This window comes from Chiloscyllium punctatum, chromosome 19 (assembly GCF_047496795.1).
Source record: "Chiloscyllium punctatum isolate Juve2018m chromosome 19, sChiPun1.3, whole genome shotgun sequence".
Taxonomy (NCBI): Eukaryota; Metazoa; Chordata; class Chondrichthyes; order Orectolobiformes; family Hemiscylliidae; genus Chiloscyllium; species Chiloscyllium punctatum.
Window position 1 is genome coordinate 68,197,122 of NC_092757.1, and position 25,861 is coordinate 68,222,982.

General features: G+C 42.2%; 1 protein-coding gene across 2 annotated transcripts in view; it reads right to left on the reverse strand.

Annotated features, from left to right (window-relative positions):
- The window catches only part of LOC140491438 (double C2-like domain-containing protein beta), a 280,010-nt gene that overhangs the window by 200,420 nt on the left and 53,729 nt on the right, over positions 1–25,861 (reverse strand). The window contains exons 2-3 of one of the 2 annotated variants that reach the window (XM_072589606.1): positions 19,694–19,773; positions 290–313 (exon numbers count right to left, since the gene is read on the reverse strand). In XM_072589606.1, the coding sequence (XP_072445707.1) occupies positions 290–313; positions 19,694–19,773 (104 nt within the window). The remainder of the gene's footprint in view (positions 1–289; positions 314–19,693; positions 19,774–25,861) is intronic. The other variant, XM_072589607.1, reaches the window with a different exon arrangement.

Sequence of the window (25,861 nt, forward strand, 5' to 3'; positions counted from 1 at the left end):
CTCCCCTCCTGTTCACCTTACCACCCGCAGATTTAACTGCTGCTCTCAGCTGGCCAACTCACCTCTCCAGCCAGCAGCCTGCAAGTTGGCCCTCATACTTGCAGTGTGCCAGAGATTCATAACTGAAGAGGGCCAACTCATTTCCCATACCTTAGCCACTTCCAGTCCAAATTTTTATGCAATCCAATTTCTAGGCCTTTGCTGTAACTCATCCAAATGACAATATATTGCTTCTAGTCGCAGCTATAGGATGTATTCACTGTTAGCAGGAAGGGACAATAACCCTTACCTTCTTGTGCCAAAGCTTTGGTACCTTTCCTCAAAACAGCATGCAATGAAAGGAACATGAGCAAATGAGAAATAAAAATAAGCACAAGACAGAAAAGATGTATCATTAATGGAACAATGTATTTAATATATCATTTCATATAAATGGCTGTTATCCTTAATCTATATATCATCAAAGATAAACTGACTGATCTTTAATAAAAATAAAGAAACAAAATAATTTAATCATTTTCTCTACAATTGATAATACTTGACATCCAACTGATTCACAATGGTAAATGTTTGCAATTCAGGTTTTCACAGAAACCATTCATATGGTATAAATTTACAATTTCAAGATGGAACCGGACCAATCTTTGGTGGGGACTGGATTTGAAGTCTCATTCGTGGTGTAGGCCAAGAATAGAAAGCACTTTGCTGCCTGGGCCAGCAGCTTAGATAAACTTGGGTTTATATTGGCTCAGTTCACAGCTCAAAACACTTTACAGCCAAAGCTATAATGTTGAACTGTAGTCAGTTTTGTAACTTGTGCATGCAGCAGCCATTTGCTGTTTCTGGGGGTCTGAGTACAACACAATGCAGGAGCTGACATCAGTTTTGGTGTTTTTCTTTAAGTATTTGCCAGGACACAGGGAAGAACTCTCCTATCCAGTGCCATGGGATGGTTTATACTTATTTAAAGGGGCTCTAAATATCTCATCTGAAGGCACTGCCAACAATGGGAGAATCACTGAAGCAGCTTATGCCATGTGCAGCAAGACCTACAGAATATTCGGGCTTACACAGAGAATTGGCACTAATATTCATGCCACACAGGTGCCAGGCAATGATTGTCTTTAAAGAGAGATGGTTGTTTTGATGGCTGCCCATTGTGCACTGTTACCAAAGCTCTCCCTCAGGTTCTCTTCTCTCCACTCAGTCTAATCCTTCAGGTTATATTGACCGGGTGGGTTATGCACAGAAATGGCTGGGTTTTTGATCCAGAGCATCTCCTCCGCAAACCTACCACCAATCAGCATATTGCTCCATCCACAGCTAATAGAATAGCAATGAGACGCTCAGGAAAATTGGCCAGGTTTCAGATCATTTCCATTGGGGCAGGTTCCATCTGTCCCACCCACTCCCATAGTCAAGCAAAAATACTTGCCAAAAAAAAAACAGGCTGGAAGTCAAAATGGTGTACAAGTGATATAACTAATAAAAAAAGTTGCAAAATAGGAAGACAAAATCCTTCTAGCCTTTGAAGCCTTACAACAGCACTTCCATTCATCAGTAGCGTTTGCTGAAGGTGCAATGTGATATTAGACTTAAGAACTTTAATAACTATTCATGGATTAAATGAATCACAAGGATAAACTGTTCTACTCAAAAGAAGCAGCAATACCTCTATTAGGAATAAACTATTAAAGGACAAGGACAAACTTATACAGGAATTGAAAGCAATTAGCCATGTCTGGGAGTGGATATTACATAGACAAAACTGCCTGGACTCCTGTTTGACAAATTTTATTGCCAAGGACAACTGATTACCCTACAGAAGAATCTAAGGAGTCAATCACAGGAAAGCTGTCTTTGAACACAGTCAATGCCAAATGAAACAAGAAACAAAGGAATTACTTCTGATAAGGAAGCCAGTTGCAGTCTTGCAATAACTTGAATGAAAGGACTTGAAAGAAATCATCGATATATCACTCAGAGGCTGAAGGACAAACCTCTGTATGAGAATCCAGTACCAGAACAACTCAATGGCAGAACTTGGACGAACCACACTGCAGAAGGGTCAAACTCAGGAAACTTCCAGAGACAGATCACTGTTGGCTAAAGTCTTGACCAAATGTCACCAGTAATTGTGTAATAGCTAAGTTGGGTCATTTGCTTACTTTAGAGGTCTTATATTTGGTTGCTACATGCAATAAAATTTGAATTTTTGTTTCAGTATTTGATTATCTGTGGAGATTTCTTAACCAGTAGCTGTTTACCCACAACAGCTGGGATTGGAAAGCAGAATCTAGAAACAAGCCGAGCAAATCAGTGTCGAAGTGCCTGCTCGATGGCTGCCAAAGGGAAGGCGGAGCTGTGTGAATTGCTGGTGAGGCAGGTTTCTGCTGTGCTACTCCATCATACCATCTGTCAGCCTGTCTGCAACGGGATGCAGTGAGGCTTCGAATTACCCTGACCATGGCTGTCTCTACAAATCCCAGCCTAGGTTATATAAGAGGTACAAATGGCTTTTCAAGCAGATGGCAGAATTATACATCTGCCTTTCTGCTAACCAGTCCCTGAGGAAGGCAGGTCTCCACAGTCCAAGCCAACTCGATATTTTAAAATGTACAGAAATGGGAATGAGGACAGTGGTGGGTTGGGGGTGGGGGGGGGGCGGCGGGGGTTGGGGGGGCGGTAACATTCAGCATGGCAAGCTTTTCCCCATCTTACTGATCCCAGCTGTCTACTAGTCTGTACAAACACAGCAGCTATGGAAGTGGCGCCATTTCAATGTTAAAGATACAGCATGACCTGTCTGACATCTCCATCGTAGGTTGTCCTTTCACTAACAGAACAACTCAAAAGTGAAAGTAAATGATGCCAGTAATTACTGGGACAAAGGAAATTATACTTAAGAACATCTAGCATATAATCTTACTGCTACTGGAACTGGAGAACAAAATGAACAGAAAAAGACCTAAACACTCAATCTGTGCTCATTAAATGACTCTCCAACCACTTGTGAAGTCTGAGCTCCAACCCAGCTATGCTAGATCCAGATCCTGGAATTTCGTGAAGTATTGACGAATTCTACCATAATTTGGGAAACCCATGTGAGCTGATTGTAATACACACCCTCCGGATTTTGCTGGTCTTTCAGAATTACTGTTGGAGATGAGTGGACACACACAGAAGGCTTTTTTGTAATGTTTATTCACCCAACTGTGAGCATTGCAGGTGAGATCAGTGTTTGTTGCCCATTGCTAATTGCACTTGGTGCCTTCACCCAAATAGGTCCATGTGTTGCAGGTATGCCCAAGGTGCTATTCAGTTCAATGTTCCAGTATTTTGACCCACTAGTGGTGAAGGATTGGCCATATGGTTCCAAGTCAAGGTACTGTATGACAAGAAGGGCAATTTGCAGTTACTGATGTCCCTATACATTTCTGCTCTTGCCCAGTTGTGTAGTAGTTGTCGCAAGTTTGGACGATACTGTGTAGGGGACACATTACATCTTCTAGATGCTATATTCTACAGCACCAGTGGTGGAGGGAGTAAATGTTTAAGGTGGCGCATGAGGTGCAAAACAATTGAATCACTCTACTCTGAATATGAAAAGCTTCTTACTGGACTGCACATACACAGGCTGAAGATGACTGGCCTAGAATTCTACCTTGAGCAATTTCTTTAGCAATAGTCCTTGAGCTCAGATGATCAGCCTCTCGCAATCACAGCCATTTTCTTTCATGCAAAGGATGATGTGAGCCAGCGAAGAGTTTTACAACCCCACAATTAGCATAATTTTTAATCTTACTAAAGAGCTTTTGATGTTATACTCAGTCAAATACTGCCTTGACACAAAGTAAAATCACTCTCACCTCATCTCTGGAATTCAGGTAAGTCTGCAAAGCGGAGCTGATGTAATCCAAAATAAGCATTGATAGAGAGGTTATTGCTGAGGACATGCCATCTAATTCCTATTGGTTACTCTTTCCAGTATTTTTTTTCTCTGATGAATGAGGATAAACTGATGGAATGATAATTGACACGTTTAGATTTGTGCTTAATGTTTGTGGACAGGACATATCCAGGCACTTTTACACATTCAACAATAGAACGTAGATGCCAGTTTTAGAACTGTACTGGAACACTTTGACAAAGGCACAGTTAGGTCAAGAGCATAAGTCCTCAACACTGCAATTGGGATGTTGTCAGAACCTTGAATCTTTACTGGGTCTAGCTCAGCCATTGCTCAACATCAAATGACAGGAAGCAAATTGGCTGAAGATTGACATGTACGATGCCGGGGACTTCAGGAGCTGGTCGGGATGGATCATCCACTTGGCACATCTGTTTGAAGATGGTTTCAGTATGCCATTTGCAGGGGTGGAATTAAGTGATGCCACTTTTGTGGAAAGGTAATATTAGTAATTTCATGGACAGATGTTCGGGAAGCTCATCTTAAGATCATAGATGACACCAAGGCAGCAAGCAGTCTGGTTCAGCCTCAGACTGTTGCCAGGGTGAATAAAGGAGTAGATATTGCCGAATGGTGTTTGTTGCTGGCACCAAAAGCATTAGTTTTGGTCTTCCACTATTTAATTGGAGATTATTTCTGCTAATTCAGTACTGGAGGTTGGACTAGTAATCTCCCTGTCAAATTGACAGTCATGGGGTTGAAAGAGGTGGCTTTGAGACTGAGCTAGATACCATTAATAAGAACTTTGATTCAACAAACCAATTTTATACAGGAGTTGTTGGGTGTGTGTTCCTTCAGGGTGAACAGAGATTAGTTTATAATCTATGTGTCTAGACAAAAAATGTCAACTCTGCATTCAGGAAGACTTACAACATTAGTGTGAAAAGCCACATCTTAGCAACATGATACATAGTTATATCATCCACACATGCAGGCTGTATTTAATATAGGCAACAGGGGGCTAGTCTAAATTCATTGAGATCAGTAAGAGAAATGAAAAGCTTGTACAATGCACCAATGACTTCAGAAAAATCCAGTTTAAACAAGAAATCCAGTTTTGCAACTGCAATTGTGTGATCAGCAGCTTCAAGTATGCACATTGGAGAAATCCAAACTAACTACTGTTTAGAAGAATCCATGGTTTTGGTCATTTTTAAAGCAGGTAAAATTTATGAGTCTTTCAGGGCTATGTTTCACAAGTCAAAAACTTTTACATGGAAGTGAGATACTTATGCATCACTAAAAACAGAACAGAGAAGTAGTTTTCATTGAAGGGAATAAAAGTTGTATTTTAGTTGTTCATATTGATTCAGGGAATAAGAGATTTGCAGGTTGTATAGGTATTTGTTGACAATCTTGAGGTAGTGATGAGCTGCCTCCCTGAACCACTGCAGTCCATTTTGGTATGGATGCATCCACGGTGATGTTAGAGCAAGAGTTCCAGGATTGTGACTCAGTGACACTGAAGGCATTATGATCTATTTCCAAGTTAGGATGGAGAGTGACTTGATGTTCCCATGTACAGTATCTGCAGCCTTTGTCCTTCTAGACGGTTATGATTGAGAGTTTGGAAGGTGCTGTCTAAGGATCTTTGGTGATTTTGTGCAGTGTATCTTGTAGATAGTACACATTGTTACTACTGCAATTGGAGGTAGAAGGACTGAATGTTTGTGCATGTGGTGCTAATTATGTGGGTTGCTTTGACCCTGATAGTATCAGACTTCTTGATTGTTGTTGGAGCTACATTCATGCAGATAAGTAGAGAATATTCCAACATACTCCTGACTTTCACTTTGCAAATGGTGGACAGGCTTTGGGGAGTCAGGAGGTGAGTTACTCACTACAGTTTTCCTGGCATCTGACCTGCTCTTGTAGCCACTGTATTTATATGGCTACTCAAGTTCAATTCTTGAATGTCGATAGTGGTAGTTTCAGCCCAGGTATTGTCTTTGAATATCACATGGTGATGTTTAGATCCTTTCTTGTTGGAGATAGTCATTATTTGACACTTGTCTGATATAAATGTTATTTACCGCTCATCATCCCTAAACTAAATTTTGTCCAGGACTTGTTGCATTCGAACATGGACTGCTTCAGTGTCTGAGGAGTCAGGAACGGTGCTGAACTTTATGTAATCATCGGTGAACATCCCCATTTCTGAACTTACGATAGAAGGAAAGTCATTGATAAATCAACCAACGATAGTTGGATATAGGACACTACCTTAACAAAATGCTGCAGTGATATACTGGAGCCAAACTGAATTACCTCCTTCACATTTACACTAGATATGACTCCAACCAGTGGAGTTTTTCTTCTCTGATTCCCACTGACTTGAATTTTACTTGGACTCCTTAATGCCATACTTGGATCAAATGCAGACTTGATGCTCAGACCAGTCATTCTCACCCCACTTCAGGAAGTGAAATCTTTTGTCCATGTTTAGACTGAGGGCTGAAATGAGGTCAGGAGCTGAGTAGTCTAACCCAAACTGAGCACCAGTGAGGGGTTATTATTCAGCATGTGCTGCTTGAAGCACTGGTGATGATATCTTCCATCACTTTATTGATATTCGAGAGTTAGATTGATGGGGCAGTAATTGGCTGGGTTGAATTTGTCCTTCAGTCAGTATTAATACTGACAATTTGTCAGTCAGTATTATAACTGCACTGGAACAGTTTGCCTCGGGACATTGGATTAGATTACATTACTTACAGTGTAGAAACAGGCCCTTCGGCCCAACAAGTCCACACCGACCCGCCGAAGAGCAACCCACCCAGACCCCTACACTTACCCCTTCACCTAACGCTACGGGCAATTTAGCATGGCCAATTCACCTAACCTGCACATTTTTGGACTGTTGGAGGAAACTGGGGCACCCGGAGGAAACCCACACAGACACGAGGAGAATGTGCAAACTCCACACAGACAGTTGCCTGAGGTGGGATTTGAACCCGGGTCTCTGGTGCTGTGATGCAGCAGTGTTAACCACTGTGCCACCTGCCACCCATTGGTTCAGGAGCACAGGACCTCCGTACTAATCCTGGATTGTGGTCAGGGCCCAAAGCATTTTTAGTATCCAGTGCCTCCAGCCATTTCTTTACATCACATGGAATGCATCGAATTGGCTGAAGACTTGTATCTTCAATGTTGGAGACCTCCTGAGAAGGTTGAGATAGGAAAATAGGAAAAGTTCAGCCTGCCCCACCATTTAATACAAATTATGATTCAATACCTATTATCCATCCCATCCTGTATTCTGGTTGATCATCTACTTGGCACTTCTGGTTGAAGATTGTTGCAAATGCTTTTGCCTTATCTCTTGCACTGATATGTTGGCCTCCCCATCATTGAAAATGGGAATACATGCAGGGCCTCTTCCTCCTCCTCCTCCCTCTAGTGAGTTGCTTAATCATTCACTACCATCCACAACTGGATGTAGTGGAACCACAAAGGCTAGATTTGAAATATTGATTGTGGAATAACTGAGTTCTGTCTATCACTTGCTCATGCTGTTTGGCACACAAGTTGTCTGGTTTGGTACCTTCACCAGGTAGATACCTAATTTTTAAGCTACCTAATTTTTAAGCTACCTATGTTGCTTTTGGCATGCCCTCCTTCACTCTTCATTGAAACACAATTGAGGTCAAGAGTATTTTTCCTTCTTTTTGGTTCCCTCACCACTCAGCACAAACCCAATCAAGCAGCTTATTCTGCCTTTTAGGGCTCGTTCAGTTTGGTCGGTAGAGGAGCTGCCAAGGCCCTCTTGGTGATGAACATTTAGATTAGATTAGATTCCCCTACAATATGAGAACTGGTCCTTCAGCCCAACAAGTTCACACTGACCCTCCGAAGAATAACCTACCCAGGAACACTCCCCCACCCCATATTTACCCCTGACTAATGCACCTAACACTATGGGCAATTTAGCATGGCTAATTCACCTGACCTGCACATCTTTGGATTGTGGGAGGAAACCAAAGTACCTGGAGGAAACCCACGCTGATGCGGGGAGAACGTGCAAACTCCACACAGTTACCCAATGCAGGAATCGAACCTGGGTCCATGGCACTGTGAAGCAGCAGTGTTAACCACTGAGCCACTGTGCCACCCATTTAAATTCCCACCCAGCATATACTCTGAGCCCTTGCCACCCTCAGGTGTTTCCTGCAAGTCGTGTTCAACATGGGGGAGTATTGATTCATCAGCTGAGTGGGGAGGGGGGTGTTTACTGGTGGTACATGACACTCAGCAGGTTTCCTTGTCCATGCTTGACTTGACGTCTTGAGACCTCATGGGGTCCAGAGTCAACGTTGAGGACTCCCAGTGCAACTGTATCACTGTTCTGCCACCTCTGCTGGGTCTATCCTACCATTGGAACAATACATACCAAAGGTCAGTGATGGCGGTGGTGGTCTCTGAGACAGTCTGTAAGGTAAGAGTCCGTGCCAGACTATTGGTTGTCTGTGAGACAACTCTCCAAACTTTCATATTCGCTCCCTGATATTAGGTGGGGGGATACCACTCGGTTGATAAGCTTGTTGGTCCGTATTGTTTCCGGTGTCTAAGTTGATGTTGCGCGATCTGTCTGCTTTCCTTCCTTTGAGACATTTTAGCAGTTTTGATACAACCAAGTGGCTTGCTAATTCATTTCAGAGGGCAGTTAAGAATCAACTGCATTGCTGTAAGTCTGGAATCACATGTAGTTTAGTCTTAGTAAGGGTGACAGATTTCCTTCACTTAAGTGCATTAGTGAACCAAATTGATTCTCATGATAACTATTTCATGATTGTCATTAGAGTTTTAATTTCAGATTCTTTTTATTGTATTTCAAATTGCACCATCTGCCATGATTCCAACCCTGGATTCTTGCAGTCCAGGGTTGACTTTGCAGCCCAATTCTAATCAGATCGCAGTCTCCAGATACCATATGCATTTAATTCCAAGGCAACATCTCCCATGACAGAATGGCTTTCAATTTAGATAAAATTTCTATTTTGCAGATGCTAGCTTCCTTTTTGTATAGGATGGCTAGTGGAAACATTTGCTCTACAGAACATTGTTTTTGGAAATAATGTAGGCAAAACACAATATTAAGTGCCCAAGGCCTTCCTGTCTGTAGACCTTGAATGTGGAATTATTTCAAATTCTTAAGCCTTGATCATATTTGATGATGAAAGATCATAGCAAACTTTATTGTGCCAGAGCTTTCCTTTCTTCAAAAAATTGATCAAACTGATTCTTGTCAGATTTTTTGATTAAAACAGAACCAGAGGAACAGATGTTGCTAAGCAACAGAAAGACAGACAAACAAAGGTCTAGTGTATTTGCTAATACACCATAAAGATTCAAGGCCAAATCACCAAATAAGGCTTTCAGTACCAATTAGAAACAGCTTTTTATTTTGAATTGTGAAAATTAAAGCAACATTTTCCAAATATATTTTAATGTAATTTCTTAATTACTCAACTGACATCTCAACATTTCCAATTTCGTGTTGGTTTCACACATTCCAGGAAAACAGTAACAGCTATGTTGCCAGATTAGTAATCTAGAGGCCTAGACAAATGATCTCAACACTTACACTAGAGTCTCATTCAGCAACTAGGGGAATTAAATTCTGTTAATGAAATAAATTTGGAATACAAAGCCATGAAATCACAAAACTGTAACAAATACCTATCTAGTTAACTGAGGGCAAATAGAAAGAAAACCTGCCATCCTTGTCTGGTCTCTCATTAATTTGATTTTAGACTCACAACAATGTAATTGACTCTTAACTGCACTGTGAAATGGTCTAGAGAGCCACACAGTTGCACCAAACCAAGTATAAGAATAAAACTGGACAAACACACCTTGCATCAAACTGGGCATTAAATATGCCAACAGCACATCCAATCAATTCTACAGGTTTGTGCATTAGCATTTAGGGACCTGAGATAAACTTGGGACAGTTAACCTGTAAGGCTATTTAAGCATTAGCCCAGCAGACCGAAGGATGGATTCACTAGATGTGGTACACTGATGTACATAAAATCATGAGACGTAGGGGCAGAAATTATGCCATTCGGCCCATTGAGTCTGTTCCACCATTCAAGCATGGCTGATTGGTTTTCAAACTCATTTTCTTGTTTTCTCCCCATAACCTTTGATCCCCTTAACAATCAAGAAATTATCTATAAGACCGTAAGTCAGGAGAGAGTTCTCCTAAGAATCCACAATATTGCCTCATCCCGACAAAGTCTCATTGCATTAGGTTAAACAAGGATAAGGAAACTTCCTGCTGGCAATTACCCTCTACTGCCTTCCCTTATCTGATGAATCAGCATGTCTCTATGTTGAACACTAAGTAAAATAGATACTGATGGCATTAAGGCACAGAATGTACTCTGAGTGGAGGACTTTCTATGCCTATCATAAAGTGTGATTCAGAAATACCACCACTGTTCAAGCACTCTCAGACATAACAACCTGACAGTAGGCAGGAAGAGAACGCAAAGAAAATCCCTCCTCCCTCAGTTTCCCAATCTTGATTATCTACCTGTGTCAGTATTGGGGCATCAGAGGATGTAGTGTAGAGATAAGGTCCTGTTCTTCACACGGAGGACAACTTCCATCATTTTACAAGCATACCATGCTAACTGAGGTAGATTCAAATCAGATGCAGCAGCTCGAAACTGGGCACCCTCAAGGCTGAAGCAGCAGAATTTCATTCAAAGGTAATCTGTAACATCGTGTCCTGGCATATTGCTCACTCTACCTTCACTATCAAGTTACTGTTACAACCATGGTTCAATAAGTGCAGAATTGTGTGTCTGGAGCAGCACCAGGCATACCTACAAATGGAGGAACCAGTTACAACACAGGCCCAACAGTGGGATCATATCCTAGGAAGAAAATAAACAATCCTACAATCAAGTGAGCTAATCTGTAGCTCTTCCTTATCTAATCCTGAATTGTTGTAAACAATTAATCAGAGGATAAGGCCCCATGAATAGATCTTCAATCTCACAAAGGATCAGCAAGGACAACATCATCAAGCTAGTGGATCTATGCCTTACCGCCACTTCACTTTCAATAACAAAACCTACAGACAAATCAACAGAACACACATTGGATCTCCGATATCAGGGTTCTTAACAGAGGCTGTAATGTAGAGACTCAAAGAAACAGCTCTGCCAACCATCCAACCCAAACTTTGGGTCCGCTACATTGATGACACTCTTGTCATCATTAAATGAAACAAATTAGAGGCAATCTTCAAGACTGTCAATAACATCTTTACTGGCATAACATTCACTAAAGAGGAGGAAAACAACAATGAACTGCCATTCCTACATGTCACAGTACAGCGAACAGCCAATGGAGAACTCCAAACAGGAAAACAACACATACGGAGCAAATACTAAACTATAGAAGCAATCATCCCAACACCCACCAACAAAGCTGCATTAGAACATTATTTCAATAAGCCACCACACACTGCAGCACATAGGAACTACGAAGAGCAGAGGAAAATTACCTTTACAGTGTATTCAAAAAGAATGTGTACCCAATGAACAGACCGCCGATTTCTCAGCAACAAACCCAAACAAACAGACAAAACGCACCCAGAAACTCTAGCCACTCTCCCCTACATCAAAGACATCTCAGAAATGACTGCCAGACTACTCAGACCTCTTGGCATCATGGTAGCCCACAAACTCACCAACACACTAAAATAGACTCTAATCAGACAAAGCACAGCAGGTCAGGCAGCATCCAAGGAACAGGAGAATCGACGTTTCGGGCATAAGCCCTTCTTCAGGAATGCCCGAAATGTCGATTCTCCTGCTCCTTGGATGCTGCCTGACCTGCTGCGCTTTTCCAGCAACACATTTTCAGCTCTGATCTCCAGCATCTGCAGTCCTCACTTTCTCCTCTAATCAGACAAGCAAAACTAACGTCATTTAAAAAATGCCTGGCAAGAACAGTAACAAATACTACAAAGGACAAACAGGCAGAAAACTAGTTACCAGCATACATGAACATCAACTAGCCACAAAAAGGCATGACCCATTATCACAAGTATCTTTGACTGGGACAACACATCCATTCTATGACAGGCCAAACAGAGACACACACGAGATTTCTTACAAGCATGGCATTCCAACCGGAACTCTACCAACAAACACATCGACTTGGACCCCACCTACCACCCTGACAAAACAAAACAGGAAATGACATCACCACCCCAAGGAAGCCTAAACATAAATAGAACCTCAACCTGAGATATAAATCTTCTCAAAACTTGCTATTTTCTGTGACAAGATGATTGTGAGAAAACTTTGCAGGGTGAACTAGATGTGCCTTTGTACTGTTGGGTGACTAGCTCCAACCTGGGTGGGTCATCTGGTTTTATTCTTGTTATACATTTTAATAATGCTGACATAATATTGAGTAACTTTCTATACCATTTCGGAGGGTAGTTGAGAATTAACCACCCTACTGTGCATCAGGAATTACATCCAGGCCAGACCAAGGAAGGAGAGCAGATTTCCTATCTTAAATGACCTCTTTTAACCAAATAGATTTTTGACAAACATCCTATGGTTCAATTGATTTTTATTCCAGATTTATTTCACTTCACTAATGTGAGAGTCCAGCACATGACCATAAAATGACAAGGCTGAAGAACTTAGTACTCCTGGCTGGGGATGAGTTGTAGTGAATCATTAGTTTCAGCCTCCTCTGGAGATTTCTACCATCACTGACACCTTAGCAGCCAACTGGATTCAGTTCACATGGGAGATGAATTCTGGGTAATCCAAGATGGAGGATGGGAAAAAATTGTGGCTGTAACAGCTGCTCCTTTTCTGAGGTATTTTAGATCTTGGAGGTGATTTCTCGAATTCCAGGTACAGCAATTTTATACGCTGTTGCATTGTTTTGGAACTTTGGAGAGAGAAAAAAGGCAAAACAATGACACTTTTAAAAGGAGAAGGACAGACAAAAGGCAACACATGGTCAGTGAAAGAGAGAGAAAAAGAAACCTACACTGCTAACTGACACAGCAGTGAATCTGCTCAGTTACTGTCTTTGCTATTTGAGTTCATGTATCTCTGGACATTGGAGTGCGCCTAGGAAAACCTAAACAGCGAAATTCACAACTGATCTTGAGGGACCTGCGTGGGAGAGCTCATGCACAGGAACAGGTAAGTGCATAGCTTTTAAGTGTAGCCTTGCTGTTAATCTACAATAGTGAGTAGAGTGGGTTCTTTCTTGATTATATGTTTTATTAAGATCTGTCTCTTGATTAAATTTTGAAAATATAAACTGTAAGTACTAAGTTAACCTGGAGCAGTGTTTTTAAGAGCAAACAGATGGTGCTATTTTCTGGGTCTGTAGATTGCGAAGGAGCAAAAATGGCCTTTAGTAGAGTGATATGCTCTTGTTGTTGGATGTGGGAGTTTAGGGAGAGTTTACATGTTTACTGAGGATTATGGCTGCAGGAAATGTTTTTGGTTGCGAATCCGATCAGATTGAATAGATCAGTTGGAATGACAGTTAGAGGCAATCAGAAACTTACAAGAACAAGGGAGTTATAGGAAGGGAGAAAAGTCGCAGATACAGTCACATAGGTGGGTTAACTCCAGGAAAGGTAAGAGAGGTAGGCAGATAGTGCAGGAGTCTTCTGTGGCTATCCCCATTTCGAATGAATATGCTGTTTTGGAAAATAAGGGGGGTGATGGACTCTCAGGGGAATATAGCATGAACAGCCAAGTTTCTGGTATCGAGACTAGCTCTAATATAATGAGGGGTACTTCGAGTTCTAAGCGATCGATGTAGTAGGGGAATCACTAGTCTGAGGCACAGACAAACGTTTCTGTGACAAGCAGCAAAAAATCAGAATGGTATTTTGCCTCCCTGGTGCCAGGATCAAGGATGTCTCAGAGAGGGTGCAGAATGTTCTCAAAGGAGAGAGGGTCAAGCAGGAAGTCATTGTACACAGCAGAACCAATAACATAGGAAGGGAAAATGATGAGATTCTGAAGGGAGAACATAGAAAATTAGTAGGAATTTAAAAAGGACATCCTTGACGGGAGTAATATCTGGATTACTCCCGGCGCGACAAGCTAGTGAGGGTTGGAATAGGAGGATAGACCAGATGAATTTATGGCTGGTGCATAGGAGAAGAAATCACATTTTTTGATCATTGGAATCTCTTTTGGGATGGAAGTAATCTGTACAAGAAGAATGGATGGCACCTGAATTGGAAGGGGACTAATACACTGTCAGGGAGATTTGCTAGAGCTGCTCAGGAGGATTTAAACTAGTAAGGTAGGTAGTGGGACCCAGGGAACTAGTGAGGAAGGAGACCAATCTGAGACTGGTACAGTTGAGAAAAGGAGTGAGTCAAACAGTCAGGTCAGGCAGATACAAAGCAGAGAACAAAGTCGAACTGATAAATTAAACTGCATTTAATTCAATGCAAGAGGCCAAACAGGGAAGGCAGATGAACTCAGGGCATGGTTAGGAACATGGGACTGGGATGTCATAACAGTTACAGAAACATGGCTCAGGGATGGGCAGGACTGGCAGCTTAATGTTCCAGGATAGAAATGCGATAGGAAGGACATAAAGGGGGGCAAGAGAGGAGGGAGAGTGGCATTTTTGATAAGGGATAGCATTACAGCTATATTGAGGGAGAATATTCCTGGGAATACATCCAGGGAAGTTATTTGGGTGGAACTGAGAAATAAGAAAGGGATGATCACCTTATTAAGATTGTATTATAGAGCCCCTAATAATCAGCGGGAAGTTGAGAAATAAATCTGTAAGGAGATTTCAATCATCTGTAAGAATAACAAGGTGGTTATGGTAGGGAATTTTAACTTTCCAAACATAGACTGGAACTGCCATAGTGTTAAGGGCTGATATGTAGAGGAGTTTATGTGTGTACAAGAACATTTTCTGATCCAGTATGTGGATGTACCTACTGGAGAAGGTGCAAAAGTTTACCTACTCTTGGGAAATAAGGCAGGGCAGGTGACTGAGGTGCCAGTGGGGGAGCACTTTGGGGCCAGCAACTATAATTCTATTTGTTTTAAAATAGTGATGGAAAAATGATGGACCAGATCTCACAGTTGAAGTTCTAAACTGGGGAAGGCTAATTTTGACAGTATTAGGCAAGAACTTTCAAAAGCTGATTGAGAGCAGATAAAGGGACGACTAGAAAATGGAAAGCTTTCAGAAATGAAATAAGGAGAGTCCAGAGAGAGTATATTCCTGTTAGGGTGAAAGGAACAGCTGGTAGGTGTAGGGAATGCTTGATGACTAGAGAAATTGAGGCTTTTGTTATGAAAAGAAAGGAAGCATATGTCAGGTATAGACAGGATAGATTGAGACAATCTTTAGAAGAGTATAAAGGCAGTAGGAGTATACTTAAGAGGGAAATCAGGAGGGCAAAAAGGGGACATGAGATAGCTTTGGCAAATAGGGCTAAGGAGAATCCAAAGGGTTTTTATAAATACATTGAGGACAAAAGGGTAACTCAGGAGAGAATAGGACCTCTCAAAGGTCAGCAAGGCAGCCTATACGTGGAGCTGCAGGGGATGGGGTATTTTGCATCAGTGTTTACTGTAGAGAAGGACATGGAAGATATAGAATTTGGGGAAGTAGATAGTGACATCTTGGAAAATGTCCATATTACGGGGGAGGTGGTGCTGAATGTCTTAAAATGCATAAAAGTGGATAAAACCCCAGAACCTGATCAGGTGTGCCCTAGAACTGTGTGGGAAACTAGGGAAGTAATTACTGGGCCCTTTGTTGAGATATTTGTATCATCAATAATCACAGGTGAGGTTGGCTAACCTGGTGCCACTATTTAGGAAAGGTGGTAAGGAAAAGTCAGGAACTATAGGCTGATGAGCCTGACGTTAGTGGTGGGCAAGTTGTTGGAGGGAATCCTGAGGGACAGGATGTACATGTACTTGGAAAGGCAAGGACTGATTCGGGATAGTCAACATGGCTTTGAGTATGGGAATCGTGTCTCACAAACTTGGAGTTTTTTGAAGAAGTAACAGAGGATTAATGAGGGCAGAGTGATGGACGTGATCTATATGGACTTCAGTAAGGTGCTCAACAAGGATCCCATGGGAGACTGGTTAGCACGTTTAGATCTCATGGAATACAGGGACAACTAGCCATTTGGACACAGAACCGGCTTGAAGGTAAAAAACAGAGGATGGTGGTGGAGGGTTGTTTTTCAGACTGGCGGCCTGTGACCAGTGGAGTGCCACAAGGATCAGTGCTGGGTCCACTATTTTTTGTCATTTATATAAATGATTTGGATGTGAGCATAAGCGGTATAGTTGGTAAGTTTGGAGATGACACCAAAATTGGAGTTGTAGTGGACAGCAAAGAAGGTTACCTCAGATTACAATGGGATCTTGAGCAGATGGGCCAATGGGTAAAGGAGTGGCAGATGGAGTTTAATTTAGATAAATGTGAGGTGCTGCATTTTGGGAAAGCAAATCATGTCAGGATTTAGATACTTAATGGTAAGGTCCTAGGGAGTGTTGCTGAACAAAGAGACCTTGGAATGCAGGTTCATAGTCCGTGAAAGTAGAGTCACAGGTAGATAGGATAGTGAAGAAGGCATTTGGTATGCTTTCCTTTATTGAGAAAAGGAGTTGTGAGGTCATGTTGCTGGTGTACAAGATGTTGATTAGGCCACTTTTGGAATATTGCATGCAACTCTGGTCCCACTGCTATCGGGAAGAGGTTGTGAACCTTGAAAGAGTTCAGGAAAGATTTACAAGGATGTTGCCAGGGTTGGAGGATTTGAGCTATAGGGAGAGGCTGAATAGGTTGGGGCTGTTTTCCCTAGAGCATTGGAGGCTGAGGGGTGACCTTATAAAGGTTTAAAAAATTATGAGGGGCATGGATAGGATAAATAGACAAAGTCTTTTATCTAGGGTGGGGGAGTGCAGAACTAGCGAGCATAGGTTTGGGTTAGAGGGGAAAGATATAATAGGAACATTAGAGGTAACTTTTTCACACAGAGGGTCTTGTGTGTATGGAATGACCTGGGAGAGGAAGTGATGAAGGCTGGTACAATTACAACGTTTAAAAGGCATCTGGATGTGTTTATGAATAGAAAGGGTTTAGAGGAATATGGGGCAAGTGCTGACAAAAGGGACTAGATTAGGTTAGGAGATTTGGTCAGCATGGACAAGTTGGACTGAAGTGCTATACATCTCTATGACTATGACACCAAGAAACAGATGGTGAGCACACAGAACACAGCTGGGGTTATGGGCCCTGACAACATCTTGGCCACAGTACTGAAGACTTGTGCTCTGAAGCTAACTGCATCCCTAGCCAAGCTGTTCCAAATACTAGCATCCACCCAACAATGTAGTAACTTAATTAGGTACATTTTGTGAACAAAAGTTAGGACAATTCCGATCTAACCAATTATTGCTCCATCAGCCTAATCTCAATCACTAGCAATATAATGTAAGGTGTTGCACTTGATGCTGTGAATGATATTTACTCATCAATAACCTGCTCACTGATGTCAAATTTATATTCCAGAAGAACCACTTCTCTGAAGACCTCATTACAGCCTTTACCCAAAATTGGCCAAAGAACTCAATACTGGAGTTGAGGTGATAATGACTGTGCCTGAGACCCAAGGAGCAGTTGATCAAGATGCATCAACAAGGTCTCAGAAAACTAAAAAAAAACAGAATCGGGAGAAAAGGCTTCATTATCTGGATGGGTAGCTTACACAAAGGAGGATGGTTGTATCTGTTGGCGGCCAATCATGACAGACCCAAGACATTGCTGCATTCAGTTTGGATGAAGTGTCACCATACCCAAAACGTTAACTCTGATCTCACTCCACAGATGCTGCCAGACTTGCTGAGCTTTTCCAGCAATTTCTGTTTTTGTTTCTGATTTACAGCATCCACAGTTCTTTTGGTTTTCATCGCTGCATGAGTTCCTCAGCCATTCAACCATCCTGATTGGAACTGTATCACCGTTCCTTCACGGATTCTGGATCAAATCATCAAACTCCTTGTTAAATGGCACTGAACTGTAAGCATGACCTGGACTGGAGCGGTTCAAGATGGCAGCTCACCACGACCTTCTGGAGGGTAATTAGGGATAGATAATACATTCTGGCCTTACCGGTGACATTTCATCCCTGAGACAAATTTAAAAAAAGGGAAGCATATGCCTACCTAACCTCAAAACCTTTACACACATGGACTATTGTACAAGTTGGAATATCCAAATGTAGATTTCTACAATAAAAAGGTAAATATATTTCTTGAGAAAATGACCAAGAGCGAGACCACCAAGTATTTGAAAATCATTGTGAATATATTGTTTTCTTAGATGTTGAAGTTAAGTGGACAAAACAATTGATACTTCAATCCTACTACTTAAATATACAGAGAATGTCTCAGAGCGCTGGACAAATGGTTAATGGGAAGAGAAAGACAACTAATTTGGAAAGCACAAAACATCGTCAGAAGAAAGAGCCCTCAGGAAATGCCATATTTCAAATTTTGGACATTCGAGGAAGTTCAACAGTATTATATTCAAGTAATGTTGTTGAATTCAATTCACGAGGTTCAAATTACAACTATATTCAGACAATAGAATCTGTTTCAAATAGTGATTCTCCCATCTCACATTATTTCAAAATAATGAGTTTCATTTGAATAAGCTCAGTTGGAGATAGTTTCCAAGCAAGGTAACACCTAAGAAGTGAGTAGTTGATTTATTTTGCAACACAGCTAGTTATCTCTCTGCAGTGGGGAGCTGTGGTGGGATCGCAGACAAAAATGTTCCCTCCTGATTAGTTGACTTAAGGTTAGTTGGAAAGCCAGAGCATCTAAAGTAATGTGGAATGGAAGACAGGGGAGGGGAAATCTCATGGTCAGGTACAAAATATTTAATAACTAAAAAAATGGGGAGGAGGAAGATAAAGGAGGGATTTGAACAAGACATCGAGTCAAATTTTTGGACACAAGGAAGCAAAGAGATTTGGCAAGTATAGGGTGAACATGATGTTGGCATTATTTCCTGGAGATGCAGTTCATAGCTTTCTGGATAAACTGTATCTTAGGAATAATACAAAGAACCACAGATGTTAGAAATCTGAAACAAACAAAGACATAAATTGCCAGAGAAACTCAGCAGGTCTGACAGCACCTATGGAGTTGGACTGTGGCACTGTTTTCTCTCCACATTTGCTGGCAGACCTGCTGAGCTTCTTCAGCAATTTCTGCTTTGTTGTTTAGGAAGACTCAAAGCAGAAAAGCCATCAATGGGAGCAATTCAGTAGGCTATCTTTGAGGTAGCATGTGAAGTAATAATGGATTAGATAAAGGAAAGATGCTTCGCTTGGGGGTCAAGCAGAATATCAAAGAGAACAAAAGGTAGGTTCTGGCATTGGCTTTATGTAGGAAGTGAAGAATGACAGACGTAAACTATTAGGTGACTCAGTACAGCATTCAAGAATTCCATTCACTTTTTGCTTATTGAATAATAGCTCTTTCTATATTCATTCTGTCAATAAAGCACACAATTGTCAATTGAATTATCTGGCATATTATATGCATAAACAATCTGCATCCATTAGAAAATGTATAGCAAAATCAATAGACAGAGACACCTACAAACAGATTTTTTTGTTATTTACAACATACTAAGGCTACATACCTTTGCTTTATTTATTGAGCAATGGAGAGCATTGTTTTCCTGGTCGTACAGCAAACTGAAATCTAATGTACCCAGGGTGGCTGGAAAAGGAAAGGACATGGCTTTACCATCAACAGAAACAGACTGAATAAAAACGTAATTTCGCAACCACACATGAGTTGACTACCTCATGGTGAAAGAAATACATAACATGTTATTCTAACAGATAAAGCAATGTGCATTCAAATCGAAGGGTAAACCCAGCTACCATTAAGTAATTCCATTCCACTCATCATGTAGCTCAAGTCTAGTTTCTGTAATCTAAATTGTATGTGACATTTTAATACATTAAAAAAAAACTTGTATTTTTCTTCAGTTACAAGCTGCCTCATTTCTCATCTAAGTACGTGTTCTGGATAAATGCTTTGCACTAAAGGAACTGAGCTGATATAATGAAAACTAGCATAATGTTATCTACTACTGCATTGCTTTTACGAAAGCACAGATTGAAGGTGGTGGTTTTAAGCAAAAGCGGACAGCAAGGACAAATCCAGATTTAGAAATGAATAGCTGAAAGGATGCAAACAAAATCACACCATAATTCTGGTAAGTCTGGATGTAGGTTTGCTTGCTGAGCTGAAAGGTTCATTTCCAGACGTTTCATTACCATACTAGGTAACATCTTCAGTGGACCTCATGCAAAGCAATGCTGAAACTTCCTGCTTTCAGCAATTTCTGCTTTGTTGTTTAGGAAGAAGGAAAGCAGGAAGTTTCAGCATTGCTTCGCATGAGGTCCACTGAAGATGTTACCTAGTATGGTCATGAAACGTCTGGAAATGAACCTTTCAGCTCAGCGAGCAAACCTACATCCAAAACCTCAACCTGAGCTACAAATCTTCTCAAAACTCTGATAAGTCTGGTGGAAAACCCAGAAATAGGCAGGAGTGTTGTCAAACAAAGAGACCTGGGGTGCAAGTGCTTAGCTCATTGAAAGTGAAGTCACACATAGTCAGGGGGGTAAAGATAACGCATGGCACACTTGCCTTCATTGGTCAGTGCATTGAATATAGAGGTTGGGATGTCATGTTGCAACTGTACAGGACATTGGTGAGGTAAAAACAATAACTGCAGATGCTGGAAACCAGATTCTGGATTAGTGGTGCTGGAAGAGCACAGCAGTTCAGGCAGCATCCAAGGAGCAGCAAAATCAACGTTTTGGGCAAAAGCCCTTCATCAGGAATAAAGGCAGTGAGCCTGAAGCGTGAAGAGATAAGCTAGAGGAGGGTGGGGATGGGGAGAAAGTAGCATAGAGTACAATGGGCGAGTGGGGGAGGAGATGAAGGTGATAGGTCAGGGAGGAGAGGGTGGAGTGGATAGGTGGAAAAGGAGCTAGGCAGGTCGGACAAGTCCGGACAAGTCAAGGGGACAGTGCTGAGCTGGAAGTTTGAAACTAGGATGAGGTGGGGGAAGGGGAAATGAGGAAGCTGTTGAAGTCCACATTGATGCCCTGGGGTTGAAGTGTTCCGAGGCGGAAGATGAGGCGTTCTTCCTCCAGGCGTCTGGTGGTGAGGGAGCGGCAGTGAAGGAGGCCCAGGACCTCCATGTCCTCGGCAGAGTGGAAGGGGGAGTTGAAATGTTGGGCCACGGGGCAGTTTGGTTGATTGGTGCGGGTGTCTCGGAGATGTTCCCTAAAGCGCTCTGCTAGGAGGCGCCCAGTCTCCCCAATGTAGAGGAGACCACATCGGGAGCAACGGATACAATAAATGATATTAGTGGATGTGCAGGTAAAACTTTGATGTATGTGGAAGGCTCCTTCAGGGCCTTGGATAGAGGTGAGGGAGGAGGTGTGGGCGCAGGTTTTACAGTTCCTGCAGTGGCAGGGGTAAGTGCCAGGATGGGAGGGTGGGTCGTAGGGGAGCGTGGACCTGACCAGGTAGTCACAGAGGGAACGGTCTTTGTGAAAGGTGGAAAGGGGTGGGGAGGGAAATATATCCCTGGCAGTGGGGTCTTTTTGGAGGTGGCAGAAATTTTGGCGGATGATTTGGTTTATGCGAAGGTTTGTAGGGTGGAAGGTGAGCACCGGGGCGTTCTGTCCTTGTTACGGCTGGAGGGGTGGGGTCTGAGGGCGGAGGTGCGGGATGTGGACGAGATGCGTTGGAGGGCATTTTTAACCACATGGGAAGGGAAATTGCGGTCTCTAAAGAAGGAGGCCATCTGGTATGTTCTATGGTGGAACTGGTCCTCCTGGGAGCAGATACGGTGGAGGCGGAGGAATTGGGAATACGGGATGGCATTTTTGCAAGAGATAGGGTGGGAAGAGGTGTAATCCAGGTAGCTGTGGGAGTCGGTGGGTTTGTAAAAAATGTCAGTGTCAAGTCGGTCATCACTAATGGAGATGGAGAGGTCCAGGAAGGGGAGGGAGGTGTCAGAAATGGTCCAGGTAAATTTAAGGTCAGGGCGGAATGTGTTGGTGAAGTTGATGAATTGCTCAACCTCCTAGCGGAGGAAGAGGTGGGGAGTGGTGCCGGTGAAATTACGGAAGATCAACTGTTCTCCGTAGCCAAGAAAGAGACAGGCATAGCTGGGGCCCATACGTGTGCCCATGGCTACCCTTTTGGTCTGGAGGAAGTGGGAGGATTCAAAGGAGAAATTGTTAAGGGTGAGGACCAGTTCGGCCAAACGAATGAGAGTGTCGGTGGAAGGGTACTGTTGTGGACGTCTGGAGAGGAAAAAACGGAGGGCTTGGAGGCCCTGGTCATGGCGGATGGAGGTGTAGAGGGATTGGATATCCATGGTGAAGATGAGGCGTTGGGGGCCGGGGAAATGGAAGTCTTGGAGGAGGTGGAGAGCGTGGGGACATTGGGGAGGCCAATTTTAAAATACTGCATACAATTCTGGTCTCCCTGCTATAGGAAAGATGTTGTTAAACCCAAGATGGTTCAGTAAAGATTTACAAGGATATTGCCAGGGCTGGAAGGTTTGAGCTATAGGGAGAGGCTGAATAGGCTGGGACTACATTCCCTGGAGTGTCGGAGGCTGAGGGACGACCTTATAAATGTTTATTAAAAATGAGAGGCATGGATAGGGTGAATAGCCAAGGTATTTTTCCCAGGGTTAGAGAGTCCAAAGCTGGAGAGTATAGGTTTAAGGTGAGGGAGGGAAGATTCAGAAGGGACTTGAGGAGCAATGTTTTCATGCCGAGGTGGTGAGTATACAGAACAAGCTACCAGAGGTGGTGGAGGAGGTGGGTGAAAGTTAAAAAGGCACCTGGATGGGTATATGAATAGGAAGGGCTTCGAAGGATATGGGTCAAGTGCTGACAAATGAGACTAGATTAGTTTAGGATACATGGTCAGCATGGATGAGTTGGAACAAAGGATCTGTTTCAGTGGTGTATAACTCTATGTTGATATTTATTAATTCTGTGTGACTCATGCTTGCATCTTATCTGGACAAAAAGACAGAGGCTGTTGAGGGGGGTTTTGTTTGATCCAAGGCAAAGGTGCCCAGAATCTGATAAATGAATTGGCTTCCAGAAGGGTGACTGTCCCATGAAAAGAGAAATGGTATGGTACAGGGGGTGGAGAATCATGAGTGGCGAAGGAAAGAGATGTGGAAGAAGCCTTTCAATACCACACAGAAGCCACAATTCCTAGACCCAGACATCTGCTACTCATGTAAAGGCTGTCAAGTCATTTTAGCAACTCTGTCAGGGCTAACATTGGCGGGATCACAGCCCAGTTATTCAGGATGATTGTATTTTGGTGAGTGCACACAACAACACTGCCATGTTATTTGATCTCAGCAATGGAACAGGTAATGAAAATGTAATTGGCCTTAGTTTCCTTAGAGTAAACAATGACAGATGACTATATAACCGTCCAATGACATTGTGTGTGTGTGTGTGTGTGTGTGTGTGTTTTGTGTGTGTGTGTGTATGTTTTGTGTGTGTGTGTGTGTTTTGTGTGTGTGCGCGCGCGCGCACGTGTATGGACAAAACAGAACTTTGTTATAAAGTCCTTAGATTTGCTGACAATGGCCGTGGAGACACTCACTTAAAACTTTGTTGTGTGAGGGAGGTGCATGAAGTTGTGCCAGTAATAATTCAATGCCTTCAGGGAGAGAGGAAGCAAAATATGGCATGTAATACAAAACAACAGTGACATTTTAATAACATTTGAATTTCAAACTACACACAGCACACTTTTTTTTTGCCTGGAAAAAGAACAAGAGCTGCTTTATTGTCTTGTCATGGTCACTTATATGCATGGAAAAATAAAATGCCCAACAATGTGATACCACTGTTCTGTGGTCCATTACTGGGTCCTTGTGAGCTGGCAGTTAGAATCTGTGGCTGAATAAGAATACAATTTTATTTTTTAAATGCTAGATTCAATGGTAATTTTTTTTAACTTTGATAACCGAAGGGTTGTACAAAGTTTCTTAAAGAAATAAAATTGTGTGTATTACAAGGTCTGTCACATCTGACATAGTAAGGTTGAATCGAACCATACAATAGCAACCTCCCACAGCAACCATGATCCATTTCCTCTCACGAGTTAACTTTGTGTTTTAAATGGGATGAATTAGAAGAGTTCCAAAGAAAAGTGGCCTGACGGTCCAATTTTGTCATGTCAGGTCACAAGAAACTTCCAACGTGTCAAACAAAATTGATTTTTTTTAACTCAGATTCCCAACTCCCAATTAATATTTGGAAACATAGAACATAGAACATTACAGTGGAGTACAGGCCCTTCAGCCCTCGAGGTTGCACCGTCCTGTGGAACCAATCTAAAGCCCATCTAACATACACTATATTGCAAGTTTAATTCTGATTCCTGTTGGGAGGAAGGGACACATACATGAAAATGAAAACTGGTAAATTTTGCTGACTGGGATAAACTGGATAGTTCGTCAGAGAACTGGCAGGCACAATGGACTGAATGGCTTCCTTCTGTATACTTGATACGAAGCACATAATCCTTATCAGTCTAACTACAGAGTTGAATGCAAGGTAATTTAATGGAACATAACTGAGCTGTGGCAATTAGAAAGAAGTATTTGTGTTATAAATGGACATGCACACATCTTATAGTGCAGAACGGGATGCTTAGTCCGACTGATTTTATCCCCAGTGCAAGCAAATATATATCAAACTTTTCCCATCCTTGCCATCTCTTACTTCAGGTGTCTATCCAAAATAATCTTAAACTTTGACACTTTGTTGCCTCAATCACCAATACCAGGCATGAATTCCTCACAAATTGTATGTTAAGAATTTTTACTTGTCCTGTTCTAAAGCTTCTACATTTAATCTTTTGTCTATTGATACTAATTCCAGATCATCTGTGGTATTTTCCCAGATAACCTTTGCATCATAGAGATGTACAGCACAGAAACAGACCCTTCGGTCCAACTCTTCCATGCCGACCAGATATCCCAACCCAATCTAGTCCCATTTGCCAGCACCCGGCCCATATCCTTATAAGCCCTTCCTATTCATATACCCATCCAGGTGCCTTTTAAATGTTGCAATTGTACTGACCTCCACCACTTCCTCTGGCAGCTCATTCCATCATGCACCACCCTCTGTTGGAAAAAATTGTCCCTTAGGTCTCTTTTATATCTTTCCCCTCTCACCCTAAACCTATGCCCTCTAGTTCTGGACTCGCCCACCCCAGGGAAAAGACTTTGTCTGCTTATCCAATCCATGCCCCTCATGATTTTATTAATGTCTATGAGATCACCCCTCAGCCTTCAAACCCTCCAGGGAAAACAGCCCCAGCCTATTCAGCCTCTCCCTATAGCTCAAATCCTCCAACCCTGGCAGCATCCTTCTAAATCTCTCCTGAACCCTTTCAAGCTTCATAACATCCTTCCAATAGGAAGGAGACCAGAATTGCATGCAATATTCCAAAAGTGGCCGAACCAATGTCGTGTTCAGCCACAATATGACCTTCCAACACTGATACTTAATGCTCTGACTAACAAAAGAAAGCATACCAAACACCATCTTCACTATCCTATTTAACCCCAACTCTACTTTCCAGGAGCTATGAACATACACTTCTGGTATCTTCCACGTTAACAGGTAAACTTTGGTACTGGGTAATCTTTGTTTGAGGTAGCTTGCTGTCACCAATTCTCCTTTGTGTTTGCTTTGTCTTAGGTCTATATCATGATTAGTGG